Here is a 20244-nt window from a genome sequence, read left to right on the forward strand (position 1 = left end):
TGTGGCACAATGTGGTTTATTATCTTGCAAAAATTGGCTGAGATTTGTATTTCAGGTGCCTGTGATAATTAAGATACATAGTATAAACTAATAGATAGCATTACACAGAATCACAGAATCTTAGGGGTTGGAAGGGACCTCGAAAGATCATCTAGTCCAACCCCCCTGCCAGAGCAGGCTCAACTAGAGCACATCACACAGGAATGTGTCCAGGCGGGTTTTGAATGTCTCCAGCAAAGGAGACTCCACAGCCTCCCTGGGCAGCCTGTTCCAGTGCACTGTCACTCTCACAGGAAAGTAGTTTTTTCTGATGTTTACGTGGAACCTCCTATGTTCCAGTTTGCCCCCATTGTCCCTTGTCCTATCACTACACATCACTGAAAAAAGTCTGGCTTACCCCTTTTACCCCTTTACAGTTGGATCAGATGAAAAGAGATTGCTTTATTATTTATTGTAGGAACAGGAGTAGTCGGAACATCTTATAGGATATTAGTAGAACCTGCTAAATTATCATAATTAAATTATCCCCAAATGATAGTAAGTACCCACTGGAGAACTTACCATTGTAGGATTAAATCTGAAGTGACATTCGATATTTAGTCTCAGAGAATGTTAATTGCCAGATAAATTGTTCCTGATAAAATAGAAAGCTACTTACTAGGTCAAAAGTCATTAGTTTGAAAGTATTTGATTGGTAAAATTTGTCATATACATATATGTTCATGGTGGTTATTTCAAAAGGATCGCACGGTTCACAACATATGTTACAGCAGTAATAAATTACACCAACCTGACATCTATGTTGTTCCTTACTTCAACCAAACAGCCTTGTGCATAAACCGCTTCTCTGTTGCTGTCAGGGATAAGTTTTTTACGTAATACTACTTTTAGCAGTCTTTGTTCTTTCATGGCAAGCATCCCCTTTGGGCAGTTGCCCAGATTCTCAGTTTACAAAGAGATTTTCTCATACCTCTTGTAGGTGGTTGCTGCCTTCCTTTTTTAGGATGGTAGGATCACGTAATTGTGGATTCCTGTCTAATGTCACCTCTAGAGAGTCATGCTTGCCTAAGTGGGGCCTTCTATACTGTCTAGAATTGTCACTGACATGGCATATATTGATGTTCTATTTTAGAAAGGATAATCAGTTTAGCTTGAACATTACTGTTTGTGTTCTACACATAAAATAAATTTAATCACCACCTACTCTTAGCTGAATACTCAGAAGACCTCTCTGGGTTTTCACAAGTTCAGACTTCCATATTTATACAAGAGTTCGTGGAACAATTATTGTGTTCTATGTTGGCTAAGACTCAAGAATACTGTTAATGTATCTGTGTCTGAGAAAGGAATGGTCCAACCATGGCTTTTATTTTGTAAGTGTCTCCTGCCAAGTATGATATATGAATGACTTAATGGCAGCTGGGCTGTTGTGGATTTTGACCACACAGGGATTTTGGCAGTTCTGATGAGGTCAGGCAGCTGGTCAGTCTGGTGGATGGAGTCAGATACAGGTCATACGTGTAAGTTGCAAGTAATTAATTTATCAACAGTGAAGGTTTTTCTTTTTCCTTAAAGCACAATAACAACAACAAAAAATAATTAGAATTAAAAAATACTTTTTCTGTCAAAACTTGCCAGCATTAAAAGAAAATTGGTATTTGAGAATGCAGTGCACATCTACACAGAATTCCAGTGACTTTAAAGTGCAGTATGGTCTGAGTGATTAAGGGACTCATGATTTATTCATCATTTAATTTAACCTTCTGTAACATTGTTCTGAATTAGCTTGCTTGAGCAAAAAGATGTCTTAAAAATAATAATTAAATCCCGATTAACATTTCTAATTATAGCAAATTCATGGAACCTTAGTATGTTGCTTAGATAAGAACTACTTTTGTTGTTAACAATGGCGCCTCATTTGTAGTCTGGCTTGGACCAAGTATAGCTTCCAAGCTTGGGCTTCTGTATGGTCTGCCATTACCTTTTGCAGTGCCATTCTCTTTTTCTTTAGATACCTACCTACCCATTGCAGCCCGTTACCCCTTTAGCCTATTTAACTTCACGAAGAGTAGCTGAATTCCTCTCATTGCTCACTAGAGGGCATGTTTTTCAATGCTTTATTCATTTTGACGTGTCTGTATCACTCTGTCCAACTTCTAATCCTGCTTGAAGAATGCTTACCAGATTCAGGTGACACAGAGGTAATTTAACTTCTTTATTAATTCAGAGTTTCTCTGGCTTTTTATAAAGTTCATCAACTTTATCAGATGCAGCTTCTCAGTGGAAGCTCAAACTGGGTTGATTTTTCTCCTTCATTTCCAAGTCATCGTCACAGCTGCCACTGTTTCCGTCTTGTATATATGTCTAATGTTCTTGGTTTTAAACCTATGTCTTTACATTTTTTATGATTAAGCCAGTGACTGACCTAGATTCCTTACATTATCAACCTGTTTTCTGCATTATTTGCCACACATCATTGTGACATCTGAATCATGATTTCTATTTTTTCCATGTCATCGTTGACAAAATTTTCTAGGGTAAAGAAGTGAATCACAGGGCATTCTTCTGGAAACACTTCAGTTCATTGCCACTTTGCCATTGCATACTGAGATGTGTAATTAAAAAAAATATTAACTCAGTTAATCTGGTGCATGTTTTTATGAATAAAATGTCTGCTTCATCAAAACTATTATTGTTATGAACTAAACTTATAATGTTACCTAAAAGGCCATCATTTTTATAAGGTTTTCTATGAATTACAGATGATGTGTATTATTATATTTGAGGCATAAAGTGGCATTAATTAAGGTTTGTGTTAGCTGTTTTGTTATAGAATGCGAAGTGCATGTCAGGCTGACAGATCATTTAATGCTTTAAACTATGGACTCACAGTCAGTTTTCTTTTTCATGACTGTTTTTTGAAACTTCCTAAGCTTCACTGAAATCAGAGCTAATATTCCATACAACAATACTTTTTTTTGGCCAGATTTTAATACAAAGTTTTAGGATTTTTTAATATGTAGTTTCATGTTCATGTATTCATTGTTCAGGTATTCTAAAAGATGCTAGCATTGTTGGGCAGAATATTTCTGTTCTCATGCTGGGCTAATAAAATAACCCTCGGCAACAATACTAGTGAGGTAATTTGTTAGCTTTTTTTTTTACTTTCTCTCTTTAGCTTTTCTGCAGGTCACAGCTTCAGTGCAATCTGAAATTTCATATGAGGGGATGGGGAAAAATAGAGCTAATAAAAAGAGAGAGCTTAAAAGGGGCTTGAGAACAAGTGCAATAAGTGTGGAGAACAAAGCATTTTGGCATCCAGAATATTGCAGAATGAGGAGTGTGTTACAGGAAAGTGCATTGAGACAGTTTAACAAACTCTGTTTAGTTTTGTTTTAATTTGTTTTGTTTTTCAACAGTCAAAGCAATCTGCAGTAGCACAGTGTGAAGTCTCATGAAATGATGGCGAAAGTAAAGACATAGACGTGTTGGAGCACGTCCACAGAAATGATCAGAGGGCTGGAGCACCTCTCCTGTGAGGAAAAGCTGAGAGTTGGAGCTGTTCAGCCTGGAGAAGACTCCAGGGAGGCTTTATAGTGTCCTTCCAGTACCTGAAGGGCGCCTACAAGAAGCATGGGAATAAGATATACAAGGGCATGTAGTGATAGGATGAGGGGTAATGGCTTTAAACTAAAGGACAGATCTAGAAAGTCTAGAAATAAGGAAGACATTTTTTATTATTAGGGTGGTGAAACACCGGCACAGGTTGCCAAGAGAGCCAGTAGATGCCTCATTCCTGGAAACATTCAAGGGCAGGTTGGACAGGGCTCTGAGCAACCTGATCTAGTAGAAGATATCCCTGCAGGGGGAGTGGACTAGATGACCTTTAAAGGTCCCTTCCAACCCAAACTGTTCTGTGATTTTATGTTTCAATAACTGGCTTGTAATGCAGTGATTGCAAACCTCAGACACCACATAGAGACTTTTTTCCCCGTGTTGCTGTGGGACTTTTCAACCATGGATAAAAACACTATATAAATATGTGTTGTTATATTAAGGCAATACTTAATAGAGTACATGGTGGTTAATTGCTTATTCTCCATATATAGACAGCAGTATCTTTCTGCCTGTTTTATTCTTAAGTGCTGTAATCAGTGCTTTGTAGTGAAGAACACTGCTCTTTTAAGTTTCAGCTCTATTGCTTCAGGCTATGTGGTGACTCAGGGAAATGTCATTCCATCAGTCTGTGAAATCTGAAAGTCATTTTTGCATTTGGCAATAAAGAAAAAGTAGAAGAAAATACTTTTTTTTTGTTTAATTGTTGCCTCTTTCATAAAAATAGCAGGTAAAGTAACTGTCTAAATTAACTCCTAATGATTGATAGATGAGTTTAATTTCAAATGTGTCAAAGCTGTTTCCTTATTTTGAATGATTCTTTATGAATCAGCTGATTAATTCTCTCAAATGTTTTTATTAAAAATAATTATATCACCACCTCTTTTTCAGAATGACAATATTTTCTAAGTGATTGGGAACTGTGTTTCTATTTAATACCACAACATTTAACTTTACAAATGCATCTTTCTTGTCAAGATATTACTTGAGAGTATATCAGGTACATCACTAGAAGCTGATGCAGTATATACCTCTAGTGAGGACACAACACGTAAGCAAAATCACTTCCTTTTACTGGGCTGATAGGGTCTGTAGCCTGAATTCTGACAATTAATATGGAAACACAATTATGGCAAAGTTCAATAATTTATTTCATAAATAATACTGAGTAAAGAGAAATAAGGTCTGTTTTAATTGAACTCCTACACATTTTATTTTAGGAAGTTTATGCTAATTTCCAAGCATAACTTAGGCTAGGATCTAACAAATTGTATGATGCCATTTCTTTTCCACTTACATCTTTGGATTGAAAGTAATGCTCATGAAAAGTGAAAATCTCAACTAGTGAATCATATAATCTGTTCCATGAAATGAACACAAGACCACTGTCCTTATGCTTTCATTTTTGTATTTTAATATTGCTATAAGCAATTTTGCATTTACTGTTATAGCATTATTTGAATACAGAGTAAGAGAGGTCACCTCCTTCCTCCAGGTGCTATAGTCCAATAGAAATCCAAGCAGGTGGTTCATCAGTGAGTTCTGATTGTACAGTGATCAGCATTTGCTTGCTAGTTTATTTGTAATGCTGCATTGGACCCTCTTCCACACAGGTATGGCATTTGCAGTATGGTGAATTGTTCACGAGTCTGTAAAATGGCATTCTAGCAGGTAAAGTGGTCTGGGATTAGCTGATTAGAGCTATCATTTTGTTTTATAAGAGGCATTTTTTCCCTTTTCACTCCATGACCCTGGCAGCACTGCACTGGAACAGATGGCTGCCCCTCTCTGCAGTGTGCGTGTAGCTTCCTAGGCCACTAGCAACAGGCATGAGAATGGCACTTCTCACCAGGCTCTTGCACTGCTCTTGGGACAGGGTGCAGCCAGGGCACAACCAGGGTGGGTAGAAAGTGTGGACTGTTCTGTGGGATGGAGCCACAGTGGACCTAATAAAAGTCAAAACAGCCTGAAATACAAAGAGGACAAATGTCTGATTTATTGCTTTTTCTTTTTGGCTGGCCAGCTCCAATGCACTTTCAAACCTGATTAATATGTATAATGTTGTTCCACTTTCAAACCTGGGTGTTTTTACTCTCTCTTATTTATTCTTTCAGGATTTGTGGATCTAACACTCCATGATCAGGTCCATCTACTGGAATGTGCCTGGTTAGAGATACTGATGATTGGCTTAGTCTGGCGTTCTATGGAACACCCAGGAAAGCTTTTATTTGCACCTAACCTACTACTGGACAGGTCAGTCTGCAAGTTGCTGTGAATTATTTAAGTTAATGTATTTCTACTACAATCAGATTGATTTTTACCTTGCAGTCATCTCACTGATACTACAATATGACACTACATCTTAAATTAAACAGGGTTATAGTAGGTGGGACTGGAAAAGAAACTCTAAAAAAACTAGAAATGCTCTGGAATATTTTGCTAGTCATTTATGAGACAAGCAATACATGTGAAAGTTGCCTGCTGCTGAAAGTGCTTTCTTTCAGAGGCAGCAGAAATTTTCACTTATAATTTGTTGCAAAACTAAATTAAATTAAAATTAAATATTGAACAACAATACCTTTAATTCAGATAATTATATCTACTTGCATAAAATCCTCTAGTTAGTCTTCATTAGAATTAGTTTGTCCAAGAAGCCAAGACACATTTTTGGAAGAAAATCCTGGTAAAGTCTCTTATTTGCATAGAATACGTTAAGGTTTTGGTTTTATTTCTCCTGAAAACTGCTAATATGCTAATATAGGTTTTTCTGAGTGATGGAAAAAAATGCATTTCAACAGGCAGTCTTCACCAATAAAAGTATGAATATTGGCAGTTTTTTAAAATGCATTCTTATCTTAATGCAAACTCAAGTTCTCTTTATCCCAGTCATGAAAAATTTCAGCCTTAGGAAAGCATGTTAAAAAAGAGTAACCAGTGGTCAGAGGTTTTTGTAAATGACTGTGGCAATTCTAGAAAGAGTTGGTTAAAGAGTTATCTTGCTAGGCCTCTTTTGTTGAAGACTATTGCCCACATAGCAGATTTGGCAAGAGAGAGCTTGTGTGTACACACTGCTCACTTCAGTGCAGAGTTGGCTTCTTGGTTTAAATTGAAGGTGGAGAAAGAGCTGAGCTGAGGGGCCAGAATACATGGTGAGCCAGCTAAGAGCTGGGCAAGCTTCTCATGCCATCTTGCAGCTGCAGGGGTAGTGAGCTGCAGCAGAGGGATGACAACATGAAGTCAAGGGCAATGCCTTCAGCTACTGCAACCATTAGCTGGGTGAATGAATCAAAAGTCTTATTAGCAGAAAAATGTCATTTGAGCACCTCACTCTGTGGGATACTGAATTTTCATATTTGCATTTCTGCAGTGTTAGTCCTTTGATGCTCTGCCCCCCTCCCCCGTACTACTTTTTGTATTTTAGCAAAATATAAATGTTAATGCCTAATAGTATAAAATATAATTTCATAGGAACAGAGAAGTATTTATTACCTTAGGAAAAACCCTATTTCACTTGTGTAAGCACATTATCTGTGAGCTATGGAGCTCAATACTTATTATCGTTCTGTAAGAAAAAATAATTTCTTAGTGCACATAAGAAGTAAAATTTACTACTGTAGAATAGTCAGTGCAGCATATTACTGAAAATTACTATAAATTGCAATAGAGCTTCTACAACCAACAGATCTGTTCCATATTCTGTAATACAGGTTGTGAGAAAACACTGAAAACTGAAGAGCAGAGCCAGAGTACCTTTCCCCCTCCCTTTTAGCTAAGAAAAAGAGCTAGGAAAACACTTGAAACTTTGTTGTACCTCAAATAGAAATCCCCCTGCTCTGAATAAAATGGAGTCTGAGCAGTTGATTCACACAGCTTAAAGCAGCTCTTCTGGAATAAAGAAAACAATTGCACTCAACTGGAACCACATATTTCTTTAGGGCTCAAAAATCAATTAACTTCACAATCAGAGCAGCTCTTTGTTTTCTGACTTTCAAACAAGACTGTTTCTAAAAATGTAGATCTATTACATCATCTCATTTTCGAATAGTAAAAAACTTTCTAAGGTATCATATACTTGTCTCATACTACTAGTTAGGGATATTTGCTGAAACCAAACTAAAAATTACTTGACTGAGGAGCACTGACATGCTAATTTGTTAACTAAGTGTTGATTTACTAGTTAATTAGTGCTAGCAACAGCTTGTTTTGCTAATTTGATTTAGACAAGTTTTGAGAATGTTATGGGGCAAAAGTACACTGTTTGTCAGATCTGAGAGGGTAGGACAAAGACTGATTCAAACCCTGCTTAACACTCAGTGGAGTTCTTCTACTGCATCAAGTATTTGGGCAAACACCAAGAGTGCAAAAATTGTTTGATGCACTACTGTTGTTGATCTAAGTAGTAAAATAATGAAGTAATCTGTTTGAATGCCTAAAATAATGGAAAAGATGTGTGCTGTAGTACAATTTCCTTTCATCTGTTCTTCTCTCTGTACCCTTCAGCATGTTCTTTTACAGGACACTTTCCCAATGTTTTCATCCACAGCATTCTTTCCTGAATCCTGATCACACTTTCCCTGTTATCTGATCTGTGCAGTAACAGCATTTAGCTACTGTCTGTATTCCAAGGTGACCGACTAGAGATGGCAAAACCTAGATCTCTCTCTAACCTGGATTTAGCACAAATTCAGTATTGTTAACATGGAGAGTGACCACATTTTGCTCTCTCTGATCATTCTGTGGCAGGCATCCTCTCTGATTTGCACATTCCTTTAATTTTTCACATTTAGGCTTCTCCTGCCTCTAACAGATTATTTCTGTCTGGAAGCTTGGAGATAGATAGTCGTTTGTATACATTTGAATGTAAAGCTCCGGTCATTTCAAGTTTTATTATGCAACTGTTTTTTACCTTTTGGTTAGATAAATTCAGTCTCCTCTTGTCCAAATTGCCATAAAAATGACATTCCAACTGCTCTTTTTTTAAACAAATCTTATTTTTCTTCTTCTAGCTCAGTCCTACTTGGGTCTTTTTAAACATGAGCTTATCTTGTCTTTGAAGATCTTTTAGAGACTGTCTTTTCTCAATCTGTGAGAATCAACTTGTTTTATTTTTTAAATCAATAGCTTTATAATTTTCCTATGTAACGATTAACATTTGAAAGACTCCTTGAGAACATCTGTAAAGCAGGCCTTTGTTATTAAGTTCCTTCTTTAAATTTTGCTTTGCCTATTAAAAAAATAATCATGCAATGATTATGCTGCCATTAAGTATAGACTACTGCCTTCTTATGGATTAATATAATTACATTATCCCTTTTTATATCCCTCTGCCTTGTAGTTAGGTAGGGTATTCTCTGGGATAATGCACTCTTTCTTATTCTGTTAACCCACCACTGAAACACGAGACTTAGTTCAAAATCAGGACTTCTAGCAGTCTGCCAGTTACATGCAACGGGTACATTTTTACAGTGTACAACCAATGCTATTAAAAAAAGCTCAAATGACCATAATTATAGATTAGGAAAACAGACCAAATCAGAAAATATAATGGCACGCTCACAGTGCTTGCAGTTAAAGTACAGTACCTAATACAATTAAAGAAAGTCCAGGATAAATGCAAATCTTTTATGTATGTTCTGTTTTTGAAAACTGGTATCTTTTATAAAGCAAATTTGAAATTAAAGACTTAGATTTCTATTGGGACAAACCAGATGTTTCCTGTCTGGAAGGTTCCCAAGGAACTAGACCTTAAAAATGTCATTAGACCAGGGCTGAAATTTGTCAGGCCTGACAAAGGACCATTTACAATATTGAAGAAAATGTAATGTTTTTTTCAGGAATAAGAAAGTAATCTCTTATTGTACTTTTAAAGGATTTGTTGCATTCAAATATCGTGCTGATCAGAGGTTACTCAAAGTTTTGAAATGTAATTGTAAAGAAACTTGTGGTAGAAAGAACTGAATTACTGGCTGAGTTTGATGACTTCTCACCTGAAACATCCTCAGTATCAGCAAAATGGGAACCGCAGAGCTGCGTTTTAAAAAGGTGGAACTTCTGTCCAATAAGCCTGGCAACAATTGCAAGGAAAGTGATGGGTTGTCATCTAACAATGAGAATCATTTGAGGTGTAAATAAACATGGCATAGTGGTGAAGAGTCACCATGCATTTTGTGAGGGGAAGCCGTGTGTCATGAATGCATTGGAGTGCTCTGAGGAATTTAACAAGCAAGTGGATGAGGGAGATCTTGTTTGATTTCCAAAAAGTATCACACAATTTTTTTTGTAGACAAATATGAGCTGGTGCATATGGGAGAATAATAATTCTAATCTTCTAACTGCCTTCTGAGTTGATCTTTCCATCTTGTCGTTAACAGTAGACAGTTCCATGGAACCAGCAGTTGTTTGTTTACTCACCAGTGGTTGAAAAGGGAATAAAATGCAGATTTCCCACCAGGAAATGTTACAATAGGAAAAATAAATAGTACAGGACATTGTTATTCTATTGTTTAAATCTGTGCTGCATATGTGCTTGGAAAACTGTGTCTTTCTGATTTTCCTTATCCAACAGGAATGTTGAAAAAAGAGGAAAGGTACCCATAGGGGTTGCATAGGCAATCAAATAGAGATTAGTTTCAGTACAAAGAATAACTAAATAGACTGAATTCTTTGCCTGTGATTCTTGATAGAAGAAGGGAAACAAAAGAGAGATGACAGGGATTGCATAAAGTCATGAGTGCATTGAGAAGATGTATATCCACAAGTTATTGCCTCTTCCAGTCTAGCGCTAGAGGTAATCACTTCAAATCAGCAAATCCACATGCCTGTATGCTTAGCTCAGAGGTAAATATACCTTTGTTATGAGCCAGTGTGGCTGTTCTCATGTTCTAATGTTATTTCTTATTCTGATTGTAAGAAATGTCTAGCAGCAAAAATCAGTCTCGGGACTTACAAAGTTTCAGTTAAATGCAGTCAGTATTTCCATGTTTCTGCAATGTTGTTTTCTTCTTTGTATGGAGAAATCTAGTCTGTTGTTCAGGTGTTTGTTTTCATTTATTTATTTGGAAATTCCTGTTCACTTATTCTTCCAGTGCTTGATGGAGCTTTTACACTCTCTTGGAAGAAATTGAAGAATTTTCCCTTTACTGACTTTCCTGTTGAGCAATGGCAGGAGGCCATGGGTTTCTAAGCTGCAGCTAACAGGAATAGCATAAAGACTTATAGCACTCACTGCATGACAGAGCAGCTGAATAATTTACTATTTCATGACTTTGGTCTGAAAATTTCCGCCCACATCTGAAAAGAATCTTTCAAGTTTACTGAGCAGATAGCACTTCCTAATGTTTTGATAGAATATTAGATACAATAGAAGAGCATCAATATGAAATCAGAGTGTATTTTTCTAATCCCTCACCTTGTAAAATGTTCCAAATATCCCCTCACATTTGTGGGTTTGTTTTTTTTTTTTGTGTTTTTTTTTTTCTGCACTATATAATTTCGGACTTACTAGAAAAATAGAAGCAAAGTGGTCACAGATGCTTGGTTCAAAATGCTTCATTAGGGAGCTGCTGCTCCTATTTATTTCAAAGTGAAAAAGCTCATAGGTACAACTACATCCAAATTTGCACTTCAGAATAAATTTGATAAGCAATTGTACATTTCATTTTCATCCCATCTTCAATAGCAATAAGATCTTGTGCTGGAAAACCAGCTCAAGCAATCATCCTGTCATCAGGCTACTTACCTGATAGAGCTGACTGGATCAACTTGTAGAGAGTTAAGGAACCTCTTGAAGTATTTAAATTTCTCTTTCATCTTTCACTTTATTGTTGGATTTTGAGATCTATTATTATATTGCAAAACCCCAGAGAATGAAACAAATATTACAAGAGATAGACTTATATTTCTTAAAACTCTGATAAATTAATGATTTCTGTTAATTGCCTATCAGTCTTCACTCTGCCTTGGAGCAAAATACAAAGACTACCCAATTTTGTAATTCAAACAACCTAAATGTAAATCAGGAGCACCCTTCCAGAGTTTGGGCAGTCACTGGGTAGTGCTCAAAGTGATGAATGCCTAAAAAAAAAAAGGAAAATAACAACCCCTCTCATTATGATCTTCTGAATTTTCAGCTGTTAGAAAAAGAGGTTGGCTGGCTGAGTTTGTAGGCACAAAACAGAAGTTTTCAGAGAAAATGAAATAATTTCTGGATTCAATATAGCCCCTACACAAATACTAAGATTTCTTGTTCATCTAGTCAGTCTGACCTTGGAAGCTCAGGCCCCAGTTCTAGGTCATTTTGAATTGTGATGCTGATCTTTCCAAAATTAAACTTTCTTTGCATTTCTGTTATGAAGAGAATTTTGAAATATTTTTTGGCTTTAAGGTGATTCAGACTGAGTGTAAATTAAACTGAAAGAAGCCTTTCTGCCAACCAGTATAACATTTTTCAGCCAATTATTGTAACTTAATTATTCCCAATTGGAGAGTCTTCGTAATCATTTTCTTATCTAAATGTCATCAAATGTGAAAAAAATAATAAATTATTAGAATTATTACAGCAGCTTTTAAAAGATTTTTTGTATCTGACACCCTTGTGTAACCTTTTCACATAATCTTTTACGAAGAAGAAAATAATTAAAAAGGTACCTAGTAGTTAATTGTCTATATGTTTCAGACCTGATTCACCACTGATTCAATGTACAGTGTGCTTGTACTTCATCTGCCTGGATAGATGATCCTCTGTTGATATACTCAGGAAAGACACTTAGTCATGACTATATGGCTCTGAGGGCAATGGGCAAGGTCATGGAAGCCCATGTGGTCAATCCACTCGGGTGGCTGAGAAGAAAAGGTTTGATGAAGAGTGAACAAATCCTAAAGGTCAAAAACTGGTTGCATAGCTGGCATCAATAACAGAGATTCAGCTTTTATGACTGTGGAGCCTCTTCTGAGGATCGAGGATGGCTAGGAAGAGATGCAGTCCTCCTTGTCAAGTGGGGCAAAAGCATAATTTCCACAGACTGGGAGCGGGACTTTAAAACCAGGAATGACAGGGAAGAGAGCTGACAACCCAGAATCAAGTGAGTAAGATGGTACATTGGGCTGGCAAGAAAAGGGTTCAGTGTGATTTGAACAGGAGGGTTGTTGTAATCAACAAAATACAGTAGAAGAAGATCCCCTAAGTGTGTGTATGCACACAAATATGGAAGTGCCTGCAGTGTGATGGGGCAAGCTCCATACATTTTCTTGGAAATCCAGCAATGCTCCTCGGGTCAAAGAAAGCCTCTTGGGTAGCGTTAGGAAAAGCATTACCAGCAGCTAGATGTAGTTGTTCCTTCCTCACTGCTCAGCCCTGGTGAGTTGAATCTGGAGTGCCCACTTCTGAGCTTCCCAGTAGAAGACAGACATGCACACACTGGAGTGAGTACACTGCTATGAGCAGGAACATTGAACTAGATAATCTCCAGAGAGCATTTTCAGCTTCAGTAATTCTGGTATTCAGTGAATAACTGTAGGTAAAAAACAGTTTAAACTGTATTTTTGTTTGTTCTTTTATTTATAAGTGTGCAAATCCATATTTATTGCAAATATTTGCCAATTATGACTTTTAAACATTGGATTTTACAACTGCTGAGTGCATTTTAGCCAGAAATTGATCCAAACCTCTGTTCTGATAAGCTTATATCAAAAAAGAAACAAAGGTCTATTAATAGTACATTCCAGGAACAGCAGGATGTACCACCACCCATCAACTGTAGCCTATAAAGTTCTTCAGGGTGTGCCATTTGAAAGCCAGTGTTCATGGAGTAATGGGATGAGTAACAATTGTTACTTCCTCTGAATTACTTTGCTACCACCTTTAGTAATAAAGGCTCCTGAACAAATTGATTTAAAAAAAACCCAAACAACAACAAAACACACAGAAAGCAACACAACAGAGCCACTACGTAACAAGCCTGTTATCTTTGACTTCTCTCTTTCTGAAACTCTCACCTTCATCCCACCTACAACTTTGTGTGAAACTACAGGCCTAATTGTTGTGATCAAAACAGCCATTTTTTAAAGCAAAATGCTATTTAACTTCACAGAACAATAACTAAGCCAGGCATTTCTCTTCATTGACAGGCTTCATATTTCATACAGTGGTTTAGTTTACTTGTAGTCTCTGTTTTACTCTTTGCCTCTTGATCTTTGGAGATTTCTGTATTGTTCTAGAGCTTTGGAGGCTATTTATTTATTTATTTTCTGATTTCTTTCCCCCCAACCTTTTCCACAATCTCAAGAGTTACTGGTTAAATGCAGGATGGCGTGAAGTAAAATTTAATTGCTGATAACACTTAAATTTTAATTATTGGCAGAGCGTAGCATTACAGAAAAGGGGGAATTCTCAATTAGTTGAGTAGCCTTTCAACGCTGATCTGGCAGTATTTAAGGCATTCCAATGGATGTTCTTGATTTGGTCATAAAACCTTGGAGATGGAGCTTTCCTGACACTCCATTTCCTAAAGCTGCTCAAGTGCATGATGTTACATAGGAGTAGAAAGTGTTTATAAATGCTTATTAGTAAGAACTAATGTATATAGTACTCATTAATGTGTTAAAAAATTGTCTCTTATCTTGAAGGTGGGCACCAGCTATGCATAAAGCCTGCAATAATATCCTAATGGATAGAACATTAAAAAAAGGTATAATCTTTTGACAATTCTTTAGTGCTCCAGAAATGGCACAGGATATCATTGTTCTGCTGTCTTTTATCTATATCATTGTTCTGCTCTGTCTTTCTGGGATATTCCCAGTCTTCCTGAATCTCCTCTCTTATTTGGATTTATTTTAACATCTTTCATCGGTGCGTGAATTAACCTCCACTTTTGGTTCAGAGCCAGCTCAAGGAGCAACCAAAAGAGAGATCAGAAAAGATCAGCAAACCTCAGAGGATGGTGGGCTGGTGATGTCAGTACTGAAACGGGTAGTGTTTGTCTATTTGAGCCTCAGGCTCAATCATAATTGTAGCTTTGTTGCTGTAGTGAGAGAGAGCTGTCCTGGGTGAAAACTGCTGTGAAGCATGGACGACCACTTGTTTAAACATCTTTTGGGGAAATGATGATACCAACAGGAGTAACTTGAAGGGCAAGTTATGTGAAAAAGTGTAAACATAACCACCCAGCTCAACAGAGGAAAAGAGAGCCTTGCTTTTAGGTGTCTTTTCTGCTTCTGCCTCTTTTCCTCCCCCACAATTCTGTTTCATACTGATATGTCAGTTTTATTTCTTATTTGGCAAATGTCTGTTTCAACTCTTGAAGGGAAAAATCTTGATCCCAGGCTGAATTGTGCTAATTCCAGTCCAGTACTTCTCCAATTGCCCAGCTGTGAGTGATTCTCAGACTGTGATTCATTCTTTGACACTAATGGCACATATTTTTGAGTAAGTAGCTAAAAATATTGTATTTCTTTAAACAACAAGAACTAATTACTGCAACAGTGTTGTAAATAAACTGAAAAAGATTTTAGTGAGCTACCCTCTCACCCCCAAAAAAGAAGAATAAATAAAAGAAAGCAAAATTATTACTTACAGGTGATCTCCGAAAAATGTACATGCTCTCTGAATTTGTGTCCTTGACTCTGGACAGATACACATTCTTCCTTGCCTATGCCATGATTCAATAAGTTAATGGATGTGAAGCCTGCATTTCAAAGATACTAAGCTCCTGCAGTTCCAACTGATTTTAGTGGGGCTGAAATCTGCTGCCTAACTTTGCAAATTAAGCAGAAATTCCAGAATTGTTGCTTGAACACGGGAATAACTAAAACTAGGTATCTAACCTCATCTGAAGTACTGAACTGTACCTAAAGAAATACTCTTTTTTTTTCTTATGGAATGGTCTGGTATTTCATACACAGCAGATAGCAAAGCAAATGAGATTAAAAATATTTAGAATGTCTTAAATTTATATAATTTTTATTTATCATCTACCTTAGGAGTTTGGTTGGTGGGAAATTGGCACACATGGACATTTAGGCACATTGACTCAGTGTTACAGAACTAGAGATTTCTGAATAGAGATTATACTTGTCAGCAAGAGGATATTGATTGGAATATTGATTTTGTAAACTACAGTCCACTGCAATATTTTTGTGAAAAGTACCTTGGAATAATTCTTGCTTACTTAGTAACAAAGTCTTTTCCATCTTACGAATCACCAGGAGGCATTCTAGAAGGTCTTATTTTACAAATAACTTCTTGTTTAATTGTGGTCTTGACTATAGAAATTTTGCACTTTGTTCAGACTCTGTAATGTTTTGAACAGTCTTGAATACAGGCTAACAGCAGTTTGATGGGTTTTAGGAAAGAAATAAATGTCTTAGCCAGACATGAATATTTAGGGATTTTAAATATGGGGGTTTTATTGAAGGATCCACTGAAATTTTTCCTTTCTGTTTAATCCTGAATTTCTAAACTCTTAAAGTAACCTTTACTGGGGTGTTATTTAAGTTAATGCAAAATTATTAAAGGCTTTTAGTCCTCAGAAACTGAGCTTATCTCTATATATGCAAAGTTAATCTTTCTGTAGTTATAGGCAAAAATATTGTATCAAAAGCAGTGGAACTTGTCCCACTGTAAAAATTAATGTTTGTTTTAGTGCCATAGGATTTACATTTTAGCCTAGAAAACAGATTTTGAGGCAGTAGGAATTTTTTTATTCTCATGCCTTATTTTGAATGCTGGATTTTAATTTTTTTTAATTTTATTTTTTATTTCTTATTTGTTTTTATTTGACAGTGGGGCTATTACATTCTACTTTGCCTACTTTGTTTATTTTATTTATGTCCAAACAGAGGAGGAATATACCTGAAGCCAACCAGTTCAGTTTTTCAGCTTAGTTCTGCCTAAGCAGGATTCATCAGGGAAGCAAGATGGTCATTGCTGAAGTGCTCTCTGCATCCAGCACTGAAAAGTGTAACTGATTGGTCATAAAAGGCCACATTCATATGTACCAGGCTGAGATCAGTCCTTCAGTTCAGCTCATCAGTCAGGCCATTGTCAATGAGGGGGCAAAAGGCTTTACATGGAGCACAGCACTGAGCCTGCCCGCCTGCTCATCTTAACACTTAGACTTTTGTCCACAATCTTTTACACTGCACTTGTTCCCATAGTGTGTGGGAACCTGATATGTGAAATTTTCCATTTTGTGGGTCGTACCTGAAAAATTGCTATAGCTTGAACCACAATTTCTTCAGTGGAACTTGCAAGAGCCGGAAAAGACCATACCAGTTACATTTCCAGATGTTGCAGCTTGTGTCCTGGTGCCTGCCATGCAATGGAAAGCACAGTTCTGAGCTAAGTGCTAGTGAAATGCGCAGGGAGAGCTAGGCATCTCTCAGGAGTGCTCAGTGAGCCCACAGGGACCCAAGATGAGAAGCAACAACTACTGCTCCTTATTTAAAGTGCCTTTCTGCTAGTTCTAGTACCAAGGTTGGGTCATCTATTTCTCACAGAAAAGTCGGAGAACATGTACTGTTGTAGCAGTGACTGGAAAACTTACTCAGGACCCCGCATTTTCAACTATTACTGTATTTTAACCTAAAGCCTACTGGCTGTTTTAAGGGACTATCTGTCAGTGTGTGTGCTTTCTATTTTCCTGCTTTACTTAAATGTCTCTGAAAATCACTTCTGTCACATGCCATAGTCACTGGCTCGTAGGCACTGCTTGGGAATAAGAGATGTAGATTCAAATTCAAGACCTGAATTTAGCCAAATAGGGATTTTAAGTTGAAACGAGATTGGTGCACGTGTGCTTTCAGATAACCTTGCTCCTTCTTTGACTCAGTTTAAGGTTTAGACATGCTTGAGAAGTTCAAAGCCTTTTCTCAGGCTGTAGTCAAAAAGGAAGGTGACTGCTCTGTCTGAGGGTCTGGTGTGGGTCTAGACATTACCTACAGGGTCTCTACAGCATGGCTGCATGAGGACTGAGGCAGGTGTATCTGTGCTGGTAGTCATTGTTGGTTTTGATGCAATGTGGTTAGGAGATGCTCAAGCTGTGTTTGTGTTACAAAATATAGTGGAAAAGCCATCTGATAATTTGAAATTGCTTTTCCATTTTCCTATAGTAATTATCTTATTTTTTTTCCTATAAAAGTCACCTCTAAAAAATAGTATAATTTTAACCAGCAGATTAAAAGCAGATCTGATCACTCACTAAGTCTGACATTAAAATTTCACTCAGGAAGCCCTAATTAAAGAAAAAGTAGGTGGTTTTTCTTAAAAGGTAGCAATGTAAATTATCTAAAATGCCATGACCAGAAAGTCTGCTGTCTAAATTGTCATAAAAAATAAGTACAATCTGCATTAATTCTTGAACTGCAGGTTGAGTGCGCAAGATGAAAATGAATGAGTGAGAATACCTGGTATTGTGAGCAGAGGGAGGTGGTTAATTGCCATTTCTAATGAGCACTTTGAGATTTCCCAAACTTCAGCTTTGTTTAATGCTGTAATGTTAGAGATCTGGTTTGTGGAGTGTAGTGGTAGTTTTAATCACTCAGTCATAAAGACAAGATTTTGGTCTTCTGAATTCTTCTTGAGAACATGAATAAGTTGGAACATAAAGGATTCCAAGGCCAGGTGGAAACAAGTACAAAACATTAGGGATGGAGAAATGCACAGAATTTGGGCTATTTCAGTTAATGGAAAAACAAAAACAGGAAATGAAGTAACATAAGCAGAAGACACACAAAAAAAGTAGATTTAAACAAATCTTTGTCCTCGATGTAAAGGTTTGGTTGAGTCACTTTCATATGTTCCACCACAGCAAGGCCTCTTGGTGATGGATTTATGAAACTGGCATTTTTGGGGGGAATATAGTGGTTAATTATTTATTAATTTTATGTGGGATACTGGGAAATAGGTTTTTGTAGTTGTACATATATGAAATTAACATTGAGTAGGAAGTCATGTGCTAAGTAAGGAACTGATGAAACCAAATTGGAGGGGAATGATCCAGGGGGATGAAAAGCTCATGCCATCACCAGGGAAAAGCTGTATCTCCCCTTTAATGGTATTCTCACAGGAATCAAGGCAAATGTGTAGAGGGCATGGTGGAAATCTTTGACATGCTGCTGGCTACTGCTGCTCGGTTTCGCATGATGAACCTTCAAGGGGAGGAATTTGTGTGCCTTAAGTCCATCATCCTGCTCAATTCTGGTAAGTGGTGTGCTTTGCTGTCACTTGGGTAACTGGGGTTGCTTCTGCCTGTGGGTGAATGCTGCTCATAGTTGCTAATGATGTTTCCATTTTGAGACAGCAGCAATCAAAAGGGGGCTGTCAACACAAATGGAGGCAGAGCCACTGGGCAGGGATGGAAATGGGCAAACCTGCTCAGTGGTGTCAATGGGACCCAGCAAATCGATGCAGTAAGTAGTTGGCAGCCTGTGTACAGCTGATGTGAAGGGCAATCAGAGCAGTGTTTTGAACTAGGAGCTGGCAAGTCTTGTTAATGCTCTGATTACAAGACACTGAAATAGCTGGAGCCACGCTTAGGGCACCCAGAGGCAACACTTGTGAATCTACACTTTCCTTCTTTGATGATGGCAAAATAAAGGGCAATAATGGCAAAATGTGGCTAAGTTTATATTAAAATACAGGCATATAAAACTGATGTAATCACCTTCCACTTCCTTTATAGTTGATGAAATAAGTATTTTTGGGCTGTAAAACTCATTCTGAAGTATACTTCAAAATTGGGTGGCTAGATTACAAGTGTAGGTGTAAAGATGCAATGTTAGCTGACTTGAATTCTACATTAGACGATAGAAAGAAGCAAATTTGTTTTGAAGTATGTGACAGAAAATGTCTGTTGTGCACCAGAGGATGCTTTTCTGTTTGAAATGACAAAAAACTCTAGAAAATTTATTTTTAAAACATAAATGAGGCTCATAGTGTTTTCATGGAAATGATAAAGGTGTAAAATAATAAAGTAAGCAGTAAAGTAAAAAAAACAATGGACTCAGTTTTCTGCTAACTTGTTACCTAACAGTTGCCAGAGTTTCCCAGCCCTGTGGATTTACTTCCTTGTTCTCCTCTTTTCCTGTTGGGCTTGAACTTTTAGAGGATATCAACCTCTAGACAAAACATGTAGGGGGGCTATATGTCCTTTTTGTCTGGTGGTCTGGAGGTAATCTCTAAGCATATGGAAGAGATGAAGGTTATCAGGAATAGCCAGCATGGATTTACCAAGGGGAAATCATGTTTCACTAATATAGCCTCCTATGATGGTATGACTGAATGGGTAGATGGAGGGAGACCAGTGGATGTAGTGTACCTTGACCTTAGCAAGGCTTTTGATACCATCTCCCATAGCATCCTTGTGAGCAAATTTAGGAAGGGTGGTGTAGAAGATGGATTGAGAACTGGCTAAACAACAGAGCTCAGAGGGTGGTGATCAGTGGTCCAGAGTCCAGCTGGAGAGCTGTAACTAGTGGAGTTCCCCAGGGGTCAGTTCTGGGTTCAGTCCTATTCAACATCTTCATCAATTACCTGGATGAGGGGATAGAGTGTATCCTCAGAAAGGTTGCTGAGGATATGAAACTGGTTCTCTTTGCCCTCTTCTCTGCCCTAGTGAGACCACATCTGGAGTA

The 20244-nt window shown here is 37.3% G+C and overlaps 1 protein-coding gene across 1 annotated transcript in view; it reads left to right on the top strand.

Moving 5' to 3' along the window:
- Positions 1 to 20244, top strand: part of ESR1 (estrogen receptor 1) — a 162960-nt gene that overhangs the window by 131508 nt on the left and 11208 nt on the right. Inside the window, 2 exon segments of the mRNA XM_051613565.1 lie at positions 5730 to 5868; positions 18678 to 18811. Of these exon segments, the coding sequence (XP_051469525.1) occupies positions 5730 to 5868; positions 18678 to 18811 (273 nt within the window).

This window comes from Apus apus, chromosome 3 (assembly GCF_020740795.1).
Source record: "Apus apus isolate bApuApu2 chromosome 3, bApuApu2.pri.cur, whole genome shotgun sequence".
Taxonomy (NCBI): domain Eukaryota; kingdom Metazoa; phylum Chordata; class Aves; order Apodiformes; family Apodidae; genus Apus; species Apus apus.